Genomic DNA, 15,390 nt, shown 5'->3' on the forward strand with positions numbered 1-15,390 from the left:
GGCAGCTGGGTCCACAGCCACACCATTTGCCTGGCCCTGGGCAGTTGTGACCCTCAGGGCTCCAACTTGGGACCAGATGTGAGACTGGGAACGAGGCAAGGAAAGGGTTACTGAGGATCTGATCAATAAGTAACGTGGCCTTTCAAACGTTTTCCAGAGAAGAAACGCAATGTGCTGTTTCTCAGAAGTCATGTCCTTGTTTTTGCCGATGTTGCCATCTTACGGTGAAACTTACACAGTTGCAGCAAGACTCCTGCAAATTGCTCCACCTCCAAGTGTCCAAAAGTTACCATGGACTCGTTATGTAATTGCATGTTCTTTGAACTCATTATGTAAAGCCATGTTGCATTGAACTCATTGTACAATGGTACCTTGAACTCGCTATGTAATGGCATGTTACATTGAACCTGTTATGTAATGGTACCATGAACTTGTTATATAATAGCCTGCACATGTGCCCTGATTGAGCCCAGTTGTTACATAGTTGTAACATAGCCTCTGCACCCTTGCTAGAAAGTCTCCACGGCACTAAGTTCAGGAGGATCTGCATTCACCAAGAGATGGACCCCATTGAGTTCCGGTACAGATGCTGAGGAAAAAGGGTCTCTAACACTTTACACAGCTGCCCTTCCTTCTCTAAGAGCCAAGTTCATTGGCCTGAGTTCATTGAGGAGGGGAAGAAGAGTCTTCAAACAGACCCCAGCGCTGCTTTAGGGTCCCCCTGACACAGCAATCACTGTTCTATGTCTGAATGTCACTCATGAATGAAGTAGGCCAGGGCCCCAAAGCAATCAAACCCCATTCTCCACTGTCCGCTCCTGCGCTGCCCTTCTCTACCCCTTTGTCCCCATCACATCATCCTGGGCATTGAAATCCTGGCCGTTCCTGGACTGGGGCTGCTGGGTGACTAAGGACAGGATGTACCGGGTTAATGGAAAAGGGCAGTACAGAAAAGAGAATCCCTTCACCTGTGATTGCCATTGTCCTTTGGATAGGAACCTTAGAAACACAGCAGCAGGCCCTGGGAAGGTCTCTGAAGACTGGGAGAATCCCGATTAGATTAGAAACAGAAGTCCGGACCTCCCACCAAAGGCTTTCCTGTCCCTAAAAATTCAGACCAACCTCCTTAGCCCTTCCCAAGTAGGCCAGCAGGTGGCACCACCATCAGGGATCTCAAAACCAAAAGTAAGTTAAACTGGAAACAGATTTTTGTTTTGTTTTCTTTATGCAAATAGTTCTTTCCCTACAACCTTCCTCCGGGAATGGTCCCCTCCTTCCCTCTCCACAGTCATTCCCTCCCCCTTCCCTCCTCTGCATGACCGCTCTCTCCCTCCACGCACAGTGGATGAAGACGCTGTCAGGAGAGTCAAGGATCCAAAAACAGGCCTTGAGAAATGTGAGTAAGGCTGACGGGGACCCAGCAGGGAGGGAGACCACAGAGGGGAGAATCCTGGGCATGGGAGACAACGCTGCTCCCACATTTATTCAGGGAGACAGGAGCACCCTTCCCCTCCCCATATACCTTATCTATTCCAGTGTGCACACATGTGCGCACACGCGAACACATACGCCCCCTCCCATCGCTCCTCCTGAAGACGAAAGGAGACCTTAGACATATGAGGTGATGGCCACATTCCCTTCTTCCTCTCAGCTCATAACAGGGGATCAGCGAGATGGGGGATCCCCTCTGCCCAGGTTGGGTGTCCTCTGTGCTCGACTCCGTACTCCACAGGCGGTTTCTCCCAGAGGCCTTTGCTGAGCCTTTGGGAGCCCTTTCAGAGAGCCATGACTGGAAACCCTCACCCTTAATTAACTGGTCCCAAGCCAGCCCTATTCCGGGAAGGGGAGGAGAGTATTGGGACAGGGCAGGGGAGGAGGATGGGGAGAGGGATGGAGAATGTGATGACCTCTGGACTGGACACTGCCCTGGGGAGGAACACCAATGGAGCAGCTCCAGATACTGGCCTCCCCACTCTACCTACCCGCTTCTAGAACATCTCTGTGAGGTCTCGAATGGGCAGAGAGGAAAATGCCCAGCAGGATGACCATCCCATCCCCCACTCCAGCCACTGCACAAACAGCAAGGGTGCTGCACCCCTCCATCCCTACAGATGCCCTCTTTCTTTCTGGCAGGTGGCTCTTATACCTCCTGGTGCCAGTCCTGTTCTGCAGGGTGGAAGGCTCCATCCCCATCCCTCAGAAGCTTTTTGGGGAGGTGACTTCCCCTCTGTACCCCAAGACTTATCCCAACAACTTTGAAACAACCACTTTGATCACGGTCCCCACGGGGTACAGAGTGAAGCTTGTCTTCTGGCAGTTTGACCTGGAGCCTTCTGAAGGCTGTTTCTATGACTATGTCAAGGTAGGGGGTCAGGTTGGGAGGGAGAGGGAGAGCTGGGTGTCTCTGGAACCTGAGGACTTGTGCTCTAACCACCCCCGATGGCACTCCCCACTCTTGGACACAGCCCCCGCCCTGTGCGAGATGACGGCTGAGTGAGTTCGGAGAGACAGGTGATGCCAGTCACGGGTGTCCATTGGGTTTAGAGGCCCTCAGTGAGCATGGAAGGGAGAAACCCCGGGGGAGGGAAGGCACAGGCCCCGATCTCAGGAAATTTACTGTCTACGTGAGTCAGAAAAACCTTCCCCATTTGCTGCCTTGCTGGGAGTCTTTGGGCAAACACTGTGCCTCAGTTTTCCTATTTCCATGAACAGTATCACCATGGCTGCCTGCCTCGACAGGAGCTTGAGAAGGTGGGGAAGAGAAACGTGTGTGGTGGTAGCTCAAGCAGAGCTTTCAGCAAGACAATGGGCTCAGCCCCCTCACTTCTGTAACAACCTAGGGTACCTTCTCACTTCCATCTTTCTATATCCAATAAAAATGAGATTCTAGATTCAGGATTCAAATAGAGCCTACACACGTCCAATAAATGCCATTCCCAGGAGTCTCCCTAGAGGTTATGGGAGAATAACATGAAAATGATACATCTTTCTAGCCCAGAGGACTTGAGAAGTTTGCATTGTTGGAAGGAGGAATCTTGGTGGCAGGATGCTTTTGAGGGTTACGGAATCGGTGAAGAAAGAGATAAGGGAAGCTAGACGATGCTTGCCAATGCAAAGCCTGGTGGGCTCCAGAGGTTCACACTCAGTGAGTGTATCAAGAGGCACGGCGGGATGTGAATGGTCTGACTAAGGTGAGGTGGAATAAGACAGAAAATAAAGCAGACAAGTCCAGGCTCTAGGAATGAAGGAATGATAAAGGCCGGGTAGAGACAACCAGGATTCCAGTGGAAGATGGGTATAGAAGAGGGTAGGAATGAAGAAAGGTCTAAAACATGCTGGGGGAACATAAAACAGGGAAGGGGTGATGTAGCAGGCACAGGATAACGTGCAAAGAGTTAGCAGTGGAGACTGGCGTGGACCGATGAAAGTCACCTGGAGAAGTTTACAACAGCCAGAGCCCGGCAGGTAGGGACCAGCTGGAGGCTGTTCCAGCAGGGGAGCATGGTTCGATCTCTGGGCCAAGAGAACGACCTTCACTGACCTTCCACATGGGGCATGTCTCCTCAACAGCTCTTCTTCCTACCTCTTGTCCTTCCTCCACCAGATCTCTGCTGATAAGAAAACCCTAGGGAGGTTCTGTGGGCAACCAGATTCTCCACTGGGCAACCACCCAGGAAAGAAGGAATTTGTGTCCCAAGGGAACAAGATGCTGTTGACCTTCCACACAGACTTCTCCAATGAGGAGAATGGCACCATTATGTTCTACAAGGGCTTCCTGGCCTACTATCAAGCTGTGGGTGAGTGGTCCCCAGGTGCCCCCTTCTCTGGCCTCAGTCATATTGAACGGGAGCCGGAAAAAAGGTATCTTGAATCCAAAGCAGCAGCAGGAAGCCTGGCCTTCCTTGTTTTTCCCCTCAAGAAAGCTTTTTCCAAAGAGGGCTGTTAACCTGGGCTCTGTCCCCATCAGGCATTAGAGAGGCCTGGAGGTCCAGGTGGCCAGAAGCTGGCTTTGTCTTTAGGCCTCTGGAGAGTGATCTCTCTGAGACCAATGCCACCACAGAAGTCCCTGGCAGGAATTTAACCCTTCCTTCCGGAATCTCTTCCAGACCTCGATGAATGTGCTTCCCAGCGCAACTCAGTTGAGGAGAATCCCCAGCCCAAGTGCCAGCAGCTGTGTCACAACTATATTGGCGGCTACTTCTGTTCCTGCCGTCTAGGCTATGAGCTTCACAAGGACAGACATTCCTGCCAAGGTGAGGTTGGGATGGTGCGGCAGGCAGGGACTGAGCAAGGGCTTGCTGGGCCAGCCAGAGAATCCTCCGGTGACATCCTCCCGGCTCTGCTCTCACAGCCGAGTGCAGTAATGAGCTGTACACAGAGCCCTCGGGCTACGTCTCCAGCCTGGAGTACCCCCAGCCCTACCCCCCCGACCTGCGCTGCAACTACAGCATCCGGGTGGAGCGCGGCCTCACCATTAAGCTCAAGTTCCTGGAGCCTTTTGAAATCGATGACCACCAGCAAGTACACTGCCCCTATGACCAGCTACAGGTACAGCCATCCTACCCCCTGAGAGACCTCTTCCTCTCCTTCCCATCTCCACTTGGCTCCTCTCATCCCTACTTCCTGCTAGATCCTCTGGCCAATTGGGACAGGAACGACCAACATCACACATGGGCTAGGCAAGTCCCCACACATCTGGAAGTGGGTCCTGGGGATCCCTTTTCCCCCTCCAGCTGCAAATATACACAAAGCAGGATTCCCCCCACCACCACCTACCATCCTGGCCCTGTGGAAAAATGTCTGAATTGGAGAGATGACCCTCCCTCTTCCCCCACCAGATCTATGCCAGCGGGAGAAACATGGGCGAGTTCTGTGGGACACAGAGGCCCACTGACCTTGACATCAGCGGCAATGCTGTGGATCTGCTGTTCTTCACAGATGAGTCAGGGGAAAGCCGGGGCTGGAAGCTGCACTATACCACTGAAGGTAAGGTTGCCTGGGGGCCTCCCTCACTAACCAGCAACGGGGCAGATCAGGTGGATGGAAAGAAGAACAAGTGGCTCTGAAATAAACATGCCCTCTGGTTTCCCCAACAGTCATCAAGTGCCCCCAGCCCAAGACCCTAGACGAGTTCACCATCCTCCAGAACCCACAGGCTCAGTACCAGTTCCGTGACTACTACATTGCCACCTGCAAACAAGGCTACCAGCTCATGGAGGTGAGAGCCCAGGGCTGAGGGGAGAGAGCCGGCCCCACATTCTCACAGTAATTCAGGTGGGTAGGCCCACAGCAGATTTAGGCTCAGCCCCAAGTGGAATCATAGATGTTTGAGCTGGAAGGGTCACCTGGTCTACCAGCTCTCAAACTTGACTGCACATTGGAAACACTTGAAGTATAAAAAACACTGATGTCTGGGTCCTCTGCTGGAGACTGATTGCATTGGTCTGCAGTGCGGCCCGGGCATCAGGAGTCTTTAAAGCTACCCAGGTGATTCTAATGTGCAGCCAAGTTTAAGAAGTACTGGTCTAGTCCAATAGCTCACGTAGAGAACCGAAAAGGCAGGGGTGGAGGTGGCGTGCAAGGAGTGACTCACCCAGCATCACAGCGATTTTGTACAGCAGGGACTAGGACCAAATCTCCTGCCTCTCGCTCCAGGGTTCTTTTATGCACCTTGGTGGTCTCACCCGGGGCCACTATCCTGTCCTCAGGTTGCAGACTCAGGAAAGTATGTGGTTTTATCATTCACTGGCCAATCTCACAAAAGTTGGTAAACTAAAGTGCTATTTAAAAAAAAACAAACGATTGGAGTTACCCGTGGCCAGGGACCTGGGACTGGATCTCCCATCTTTGTTTATGGAAGACCTAATCAGAATCAGAGAAGAGACCTTTGGTGTGTTCTTAGGTAGTTGTTAATTCATTCAACAAACATTTTAAGTGTTTACTGAGTATCAGGCAGTGTTCCAGATGCAAGAGGTACAGTGAAAAGAAACACATATTCACACAGCCTCCGTGGAGGTTACCTTGGAACGTTGCATCAAGCCAAGTTAGCCAGATGAACTGCTCTTTACTCCAGGATGCTTCCAGCTAGGACATGAGGACTGAGTGTCCTGGGCCCAGAAGACTGGACACTCACATACTCTCTGCTCGTGTTGCAACCTCCCTTCCCTATGCCACCACCTCCCTTACCTTGACATTTGTCATTCACCTCATAGAATTTAAAGCAAGTCACACAGTTTATCTCACGTTATTTACATTTCACTCAGCATCCTACTTCTCATACACACTCTCTTGCAATCTCTTCCAGAGCTAACTCTCTGGGATGATCGCTGGTCTTAATAAAACCCATTCATATTGTCCAATTCCTTTTCATTTCAGAGGGTGCTGTTTGCTCATCTTGTCCCTGCTCTCGCTCAACTACAATGGCACTTGGCATCCATCAGTATCTCGAACACCCTTGAAAGTGACTGGGCTGCACTAGGACTGTAGGAAAGGCCCTTTCCCTCGGGAAAACTGCAGTCTAGGAGAGCTGAAGCGATGCAGGCCGAGACTAGCAGGGCACTCCAGAGCGAGAGAAACAGGGTCCTGCTTCAGAGCAGAGTCTTTTGTTTCAATGCAGAAAACATACAACTGGGCTTATTTTTTTAATTTAAAATTGTGAGGTTCAACTGGACCTCAATGAAAACAGGCAAGAGTCTAGAGAGAGGATTATTGGGTACGACAACTGGCCCTTGCTCTGACTTTCTATTGTATGACTCAGGGCTCCCGTCTGTAACTCTGGCCTGAGAGGACTGGCTGGTGAGAAGGTCAAAGGAGCCCCATCCATGGGGCTGCTGAGGTCTGAGAGCTCAAGAGGTGTCTTTGCATTCCCTACTGCTCCTGTGTGGGAAAAGCAGGAAGGAAACTTCGGGCTTCCTTGTCCTAATGGCACTTCTACCTCTGCTCAAACAGGGAAAACAGGCACTGCTCTCCTTCACAGCTGTCTGCCAGGATGATGGCACATGGCATCGTGCCATGCCCAGGTGCAAGAGTAAGTCACAACTCAGGATGCGTCTGCCCCTGGGGACTTCCCATGCCCCAGCCTTGGGGACCTAGGCTGAGAAGGAAAGAGGGGGTCTGAAGTAAGCCTCTCCCCAAAAGGCCCTCCCCCTGACTTGTGCTTTGAAGACTGTGGCCCATCTCAGGAACCAGTCAGCCCTCATCTCAGCAGGATTGATGGGCTCCACCCAGAACTGAATTTTACTCTATCCAACTCCCATCCACTGCAGGTGCCCCCACCGACCATATTTCCCTATGGTTCTCAGCCTGTTCTGTGGGCAGACAACTCACCTTCCTCCCACTGAAGTTCCAGTATTGTCATTCTCAGCTCTCATACGGCCCTATGTTCTCTCCAAGTCAAGAACTGTGGGCAGCCCCGAAGCCTGACTAATGGGGACTTCAATTATACCACTACAAAGGGAGTGAACACCTACCAAGCCCGTATCCAGTACTACTGCCATGAGCCGTATTACAAGATGCAGACCAGACATGGCCTCAGCGAGTCCGAGCGAGGTAGGGACCCATGCAAATGGCCATCTTCTCCCTTCCATCTTCTTGGGATATCTTCTGAGATTTCTTCCAATGGAATCCGTAAGGAATGTATATTAAGGTATCTGCCCAGAAAACTGGCTTCAGGGGCCTAAAGTACAGTGCCAAGAGGCATCTGGTAGGGTTGAAGAAGGAGGCACCTGAGCTGATACAAAGAAAGACTTGAATCTCATAAACAGTCAGCTCCCTCTTACCACCACCACCACCACCACCGGTACCACCTTCATCACCATCACCCCCCACCACCACCATCACCACCACTATAGCTACATCAGTGGGACTTCCCCCAGCATCCTCCCCACTCACCCCCTCAGGCTGCTATGTTATGATTTGTTGCATTTAGGTTTACCAAATGACTCTCAAACTCATCTATGGGTGTCTTTAAAACTTTTTTTAAGTAAAAGAAATCACATGCTTTGTAGGTTTGAAACATATAAAAAAAGATAAAAATCTTACATATAGGTTATATATGGTACTATTGAAGAACTGAGCTTTGAAGTTAGACAGGTCTTACTTTGCATCTTGGTTCGGGAACTTAGAAGTTATGTAATATCATGCAAATTATTTAAGCTCAGTTTCTGCATCCAAAAAATGAGGATAATAATGCATACCTGAAAGTGTCACTGTGGCACTTAAATGAGGGGTAATCCAGATAAAGTGCTTAGCAATAAGCATGGCACAGTAACAGCAGTCAGAGGATGCAGCTACCATTAATATCTACAATCCCGCTACCACAGTGCAGTCACCAATAAGATTTCGATATGTTCCTGCCAGTGTTTGTGTCTACTTTCACAAACGTGGATCCCATCAAACATAGAGTTAAGTATTCTGATTTCGTCACTTAATATTAAAACAGAAATATATCTGCGGAGCCTCTTAACACTTTTGATATTCCATCCTTACATATTTGAAGCTTTCCCTATCCCCCCTCCCCCACCCCCACCCCAAACACTCAGTGCTCATTGGCCTCTGCAGCCTGGTTTTCCTGCCCACCACCTCCCAACCTGATCACAACCCCTCTCCCCTCAGGGATGTATACCTGCACAGCCCAGGGCATTTGGAAGAATGAATACGGAGGAGAGAAGATTCCGCGGTGTTTGCCAGGTGAGTGGAAACCCTCCAGGGCCATCCTTAGTGACTTTTGCAGTCCCACAGGACCTCAGAAAAAGGATGCACAGAGAATGGAGACAAGGTGAGTGGAGAGACACTCCAGCTGGAAGTGGAAAGTAGACCTGAGCAGTAAGGAAAAAGGAGAGGAGACGTTCCAAGAGAAAGGGAGAGAGGGACCCAGAGAACTCGACTCGGTCCTGACATTCCAGCATTTTCACTGAGCAGATGGGAAGTCAGAGAATAAAAAGAGCAAGAAAAACTCCAGGAAGAAATAAACAAAAACAGGGAGAAGACTCTGGTCAAGGATGGGATGTAGGAAGTGGAGGAGAAAGAGGAAAGGGCCCAGAGCCAAAAAGAGGGGATGAAAAGGGAAGTGACTGGCCACTGGAGGGAAGAGGGCGGGCCTGGAGTTGACTCGTCCTTGCCTTCCCTGTCTCTCCTCCAGTGTGTGGGAAACCCGTCAACCCTGTGGAACAGAAGCAGCGCATCATTGGAGGGCAAAAAGCCAAGCTGGGCAACTTCCCGTGGCAGGCGTACACCAACATCCACGGGCGAGGGGGTGGAGCCCTGCTGGGCGACCGCTGGATCCTCACGGCTGCCCACACCCTCCGCCCCAAGGACCACAGCGCACAAAACAATGACAGCGTGGATGTTTTTCTGGGCCACGTAAGCGTGGAAGAGATCACAAAAATGGCACACCACCCTGTCCGCAAGGTCATCATCCACCCAGACTACCGCCAGGAAGAGTCTCACAATTTTGAGGGAGACATTGCCCTGCTGGAGCTGGAAAATAGTGTCACCCTGGGCCCCAACCTTCTCCCCATCTGCCTCCCTGACAACGACACCTTCTATGACTGGGGCCTCATGGGCTATGTCAGTGGCTTTGGGATAATGGAGGACAGGCTTTCTCACGATCTCAGGTTTGTCCGTCTGCCCGTAGCTAAGCGAGAGGCGTGTGAGAGATGGCTCCGGGGAAAAAGGAGGAACGACGTGTTTTCTCAGAACATGTTCTGTGCTGGGGACCCGTCTTTAAAGCAGGATGCCTGTCAGGGGGATAGCGGAGGGGTCTTTGCAGTGAGGGATCAAAATAACGATCGGTGGGTAGCCACTGGCATAGTATCCTGGGGCATCGGGTGCAGCAGGGGGTATGGCTTCTACACCAACGTACTCAACTACGTGGACTGGATCAAGAAAGAGATGGGGGAAGAGGACTGAGCCCAGAATTCACTAGGTCAGAATCCAGAGAGCAGTGTGTAAAAAGAAAAGAAAAATCATCTGACCAACTCTTGATAACCACGAAGAATCCATATTAAAATCACTGATGCAGAAAGACACTGTGTGAAATAAATTCTCTTTTATAATCCCATCCACATTCTTCACCTGAAACAGCCCGAAGGTCACCTTTCTTTCCTCTCAGGATTGCAGAAGCTATACTCCACAATCTCTAACAATCATTGTTCTCTTCTATCTTTATACCGTTTACACAATGAATACTCAAGTGAATAAAATTCTTTCCAAACAAAATTTTACGAGAGATTCCCGTATGTAAAAAGAATCAAAAGCCATATTTAATCAACATAAAAATATTTAGTAAGATCATATTTAAAATATTTACTCAGGAAGGCAATGAGAACAATTGAGTTTATGCACACATTTACAATTAGGGTTGTAGATAATTTATTTCTGTGTTTTCTTTTGATTGTACAATGGGAAGAAAATCCTGATTTTCCCACATGCATAGTTGGACATACAACACCTTTTTAAACAGCTCACCTTCCAAAATTCTCTAATTATTCCTTAAGAGAGGAGTGGTATAAAATTTTTTTTTTTTGCATGTTGAATTATTAATATTTTTAAATAAAATATTCCTTAAGATACATTCCTTAAGATATTCCTTATTTTAATGTATTCCTATATTAAAGGTACTCCTTAAGATACATTTAAAGGTTAGAGAAGGACTCAAAACTTGGGATAAGCATTATAAGTATTTATAATAGATTATTACCATGATGCTATTGCACAAGCACTCTTCTGGACTTGTTTGAACAATTGCACAAGAGCCGACACACACTAAAAACCTTCCCAAGTAGTGACAAGTTTTTAAGTCCAAATGCAGGTCCACAGTCTTATCTGACACCCTCAGGGCTAAGTGCCTTTCAATATTCAAAATTTTACAGAGTTCAGAAATGTAATATACTGTCTATTATGTAATGTCCCCAGCAGGGTCTAGGGCAGCACCCAAGAGAAGACAGATGAATAATTCTTCTGAAAAACATTTGAATAGTCACAGTAAATGAGATAGAGAAAGACTATAAACTACCCATCAGCTCAGGTCAAGTTTTGCCACTAAATAAATTTTGGTGCCAAACTTACCAAAACACTTTCAGTTTTTAAGAGTACTTTAGATGTCAGGATGGTGGATTTCAAGATTGTGAACTTATGGGCAGAAAGGAAAAGAATAATTTTTCTCGTATAGTCTACACAAAAGCATACACAAGTAGTGTGGCATACATTTGAGGAGCATACATTGATTGCAGTGTTTTCTCTGGTTAGAAATGTTTTCAGAAGTGAAGCACCTCCAGGATTCCCAAGGAGGTAGGAGTGGAGTGGGTGGAAGAGATGGAGGTGGTAAAAACAAAACTAAAACTAAAAAAAATTGAACTATACAATTTCTAAGGTTCCTAGCAAATTTAAGTTATTTTTTAAAGATTTTATTTTTTCCTTTTTCTCCCCAAAGCCCCCTGGTACATAGTTGTATATTCTTCATTGTGGGTCCTTCTAGTTGTGGCATGTGGGACGCCGCCTCAGCGTGGTTTGACGAGCAGTGCCATGTCTGTGCCCAGGATTTGAACCAACGAAACACTGGGCCACCTGCAGCGGAGCAAGCAAACTTAACCACTCGGCCACGGGGCCAGCCCCTTAGCAAATTTAAGATTTTGAGTCCCTGTCCTTATGTAATCAGCAAACTCATCCCAGGAGGGTCCAATGACTGCTCTGACCTTCCTGGTTTCCACTGCTCTCCTCCAAAGTCGTGTGCATCTTATCCTTCAAGTGCGCTGGAGTAGAAAAATAAGGACAAAACCAATGCTCTATGAATAGATAACTAACAGAAAAGAAAATATAAACTGCTTTTGGGCTTTGGGGCTTAACCTAACTCATAAGAAGGAAAATATTTATATTAAAACTCTGCCTTTTTACCCGTGAGACTGGCAAAGACATACCATGTTGATGAAGATGTAGAGAAAACAGTCACTCATGCATTGCTTTTTGGAAGGTAAATTGATACAAACTCTATGAAGAGCAATTTGGCAAAGCATAATCAAAATTACAAATGCACATTCCTTTTGACCCAGCAACTCTACTTCTAGGAATTTTTCCCAGCAACATTCTCACATAGGAGATAAATGACATATGTCCAAGGTTAGTTATCACAACATTGTTTATAACAACACAGTATTAGAATCCTGAATTCTGAAAGGTCTGGCACCAAAGTTTCAAGTAAATTATGGAATATCCAAATAACGGACTACAGTGTAGCCATTCAATCTCCAAGATAGATAAATGAAAAAAGTTAGAAGCAGAACAGTATGTATAAAAGACTGTTGTTTGTATAAAAAAGAGGAATGGGTATATATTGCTTTTATATTTATAAAATATCACTGGAAGAAGATATAAGAAATGCTAGTGGTCTCTGGGAGAGAACAGGAGTAAGAAGAAAAGCTGTCACTGTACGCTCTTTTGATCTTTCAAATTTTGAGCCATGTAGACGTTTTACCTATTCAAAAAAATACAGAGATGGAGCTCTATTAAAATATTTTTAATTAAAAAAATTTAAAGAAGTAGCCTACTTGAGAAGGTTGACACTTAGCAAAGATGGACATTAGATATTCAGATCTAGGGAAAAAGCGTCCCACAAATAGGGAGCAACCAGTACAAAGGCCCTGAGACAAGAACATGCTTGAGCCGTTAGGGAATAGCAAAGGCGGCCAGCACAGAGTAATATGAACTCACATTTTGAAAGGCTCACTCTGGCTGCTGAATTAAGGTCAGTATATAGGTAGAAAAGAGCATACAGGGGACCAGTGAGGAGGGAATTATGGTAATCCAGGCAGGAAGTGATCATAGCTCAGGCTAGGCAGTAGCAGTGGAGGTGATGCAATGTGATCATATTATCGGCAAAATTTTAAGGAAGAACCCAAAGATTTCCTGATGGAGTAAATATTGGGGGGAGAAAGATGAGAAAAAGAGAGAAGTCAACTAGCTGTAGAAGATTACAAGAGGAGCAGTTTTGATGAAAAACATGAGTTCTGTTTGGGACATGTTGAGTGACAGATGCCCGTTGGATCAGGGCCAAGATGGAGTAACAGGGATCAGGGTTCTCTCCCTCCTGAAACAAACCACAGCAACAACAAATACAGGAAACAACAGTTCTCAAGACATTGGACTTCAGGTAACAAAGGACAATGATCCCTGAGAGATAGCCATACGACTGCCCCAGCTTACCGTCTTGAGAGAGTTTCCAAGCTGAGGTGCTGGAAGGAAAAATCCAGGAAGGGCTCAGTCGACTCCCTGAGTTGAAGAGACGGAGCCAAAAGTGCAGGGAGACCAAGGCCACTAGAGTTCACAGAAGTGAGTATCAAAGAGGAGGAAGCCACACAGAGAGAGCTCCAGAGATCTGCAGAAGATCCCTACAAGCATTGACCCATATGTAAAGAAATAACTCAAAGATGGAGAAAAAGGGCATATGAGATGATTAGAGGAAATAGTACCCAGTGATCACCAGAGCTGGGAACAGTGCCCAATCCCATCAGACATGCTGGAAAACCTCAGAATTCCTGGAACATTGGGTAAGACATGCAGGAGGGTCTTGTCTCAGTGGTACGGAACAATTAGCCCTCGATTCAGTGCTGCTCTTGTCCCATTAACACGTTTTAAAAGCAAGACCCAGAAGGATCAAACTGATTCCAAGCAACTTAACTGAGTCCCAGAAGAAAGCCCCAGTATATTTGTAGAATTATGAAAATATCCAATACCCAAGATAAAATTCACAGAGTCTGGCAACAATCAAAGACTCCAAGGCCCACAAAGAAACAGGAAAATACGGTCTGTAATGAGGAAAAGAATCCACTGAAACCAACCAAAACTGACAGAGACGTAAGGCTTAGCAGACTGGGCCATTAAAACAGTTCTTATAACTGTATCCTTCGTGCTCAAAAAGTTAAATAAATGTCTATCAGACACCAAAGGGGACATGCTGAATAGGCTGTGTGATGTATAAGTTTGGAGTTAAGGGAAGAGGTCTGAACTAAAAATGTATATTTCAGGGCCATTGGTAGATATATAAATGGGTATTTAAAGCCACGAGCTTGAATGAGGCCACCAAAGGAGTGAAGATGAATAGAAAAGAAAAAAGGACCAAAGACTCTGCCTGAGGAATGCTAGCATTAAAATTCTGAAAGAACAGAAAAAATCAGCAAAGAAGGCTCAGAAATAGTGACTGTTATGGAATGAACATTTGTGCTCCCTCAGAATTCATATGGTGAAGTCCTAATTCCCAAAGTGATGGTATTTGGAGGTGGGGCCTTTGGGAAGTAATTTGGTTTAGATTAGGTCGTGAGGGTGGGACCCTCATGACGTGATTAGAGCCCTTATAAGAAGAGGAAGAGAGAGAAATCTCTGTCTCCACACATGTGCACCAAGGAAAGGCCATTTGAGCACACAGTGAGGTGGCTGTCTGCAAGCCAGGAAGAGGGCCGTTCTTAAGAACCACACCTGCCAGCACCTTGATCTTGGACATCAGAGCTGGGAGAAATAAATGTCTATTGTTTAAGCCACCCAGCCTATGGTATTTTGTTAAAAGCAGCCTGAGCTAAGACAGTAACCGCTGAAGTGGGAGGAACACCTGGAGAGTTCAGTACTTCAGAAGCCAAGGGAAGAAAGGGCATCAAGGAAAAGGAGTGATCAATTGGTCAATTGTGTCAAATGTTGCTTATAGGTTGAGATGAAGACTGAGGATTAGTCCTTGGATAGAGCAACGTCAAGCTGTTGGAGGAACTAGAGTCAAGAGAAAGTTTTTTTAAGATTAGAGAAATAATAACATATCTATAGGCTGATGGGGATTGCATAATAGAGAGAGAAAAATGATGGTGATGGGGGAGGGGAGGGAGAGACGGAATGCAGTCGGAAGCCTGGATAAGTTATCTAGGGTAACAGGCAGGCAAGCAGAGTATAAGATGCTGCTATTTCAGTAGGTGTACTGGTAGAAATGTGTAGAAATTCTTTTCTAATTCTCCATTTGTCTTGGTGAAGTAGAAAATAAGGTCATCAGCTGAGAGTGTGGGTGGAGAAGGATTTAGGGTTTTGAGGAGAGAGAAGAAGGAATAAAATCGTCAACGAGGAGAGTAGGAGAGAGAAGGGATTAGGGAATTTTGATTGCCTGGGAGCATTAAGTGTCCTCTTGAGATTCATGGTCATGAATTAAAAGTGAGACAATTGTTCTCCCTCTTTTTTTTCTTTTTTTGAGGAAGACTGGCCCTGAGCTAACATCCAAGTGCATCTTCCTCTACTTTATATGTGGGACACCTGCCACAGCATGACTTGCCAAGACGTACATAGGTCCACACCTGGGATCCCAACCGGCGCACCCCAGGCTGCCAAAGCAGAACATGGGAACTTAACCACTGTGCCACCGGGCCT

The 15,390-nt window shown here is 47.1% G+C and overlaps 1 protein-coding gene across 1 annotated transcript; it reads left to right on the plus strand.

The window, feature by feature from the left end:
- Positions 1-1,241: 1,241 nt before the first annotated feature.
- Positions 1,242-10,024, plus strand: C1R (complement C1r). The gene is made up of 11 exons (XM_046684178.1): positions 1,242-1,396; positions 2,134-2,362; positions 3,605-3,797; positions 4,107-4,253; positions 4,352-4,548; positions 4,839-4,986; positions 5,097-5,218; positions 6,949-7,027; positions 7,393-7,548; positions 8,614-8,688; positions 9,140-10,024. Coding segments are annotated over exons 1-11 (2,118 nt in total). The 5' UTR covers positions 1,242-1,394; the 3' UTR covers positions 9,910-10,024.
- Positions 10,025-15,390: the final 5,366 nt, after the last annotated feature.

The sequence above is a fragment of the Equus quagga genome, chromosome 1 (assembly GCF_021613505.1).
Source record: "Equus quagga isolate Etosha38 chromosome 1, UCLA_HA_Equagga_1.0, whole genome shotgun sequence".
Taxonomy (NCBI): Eukaryota; Metazoa; Chordata; class Mammalia; order Perissodactyla; family Equidae; genus Equus; species Equus quagga.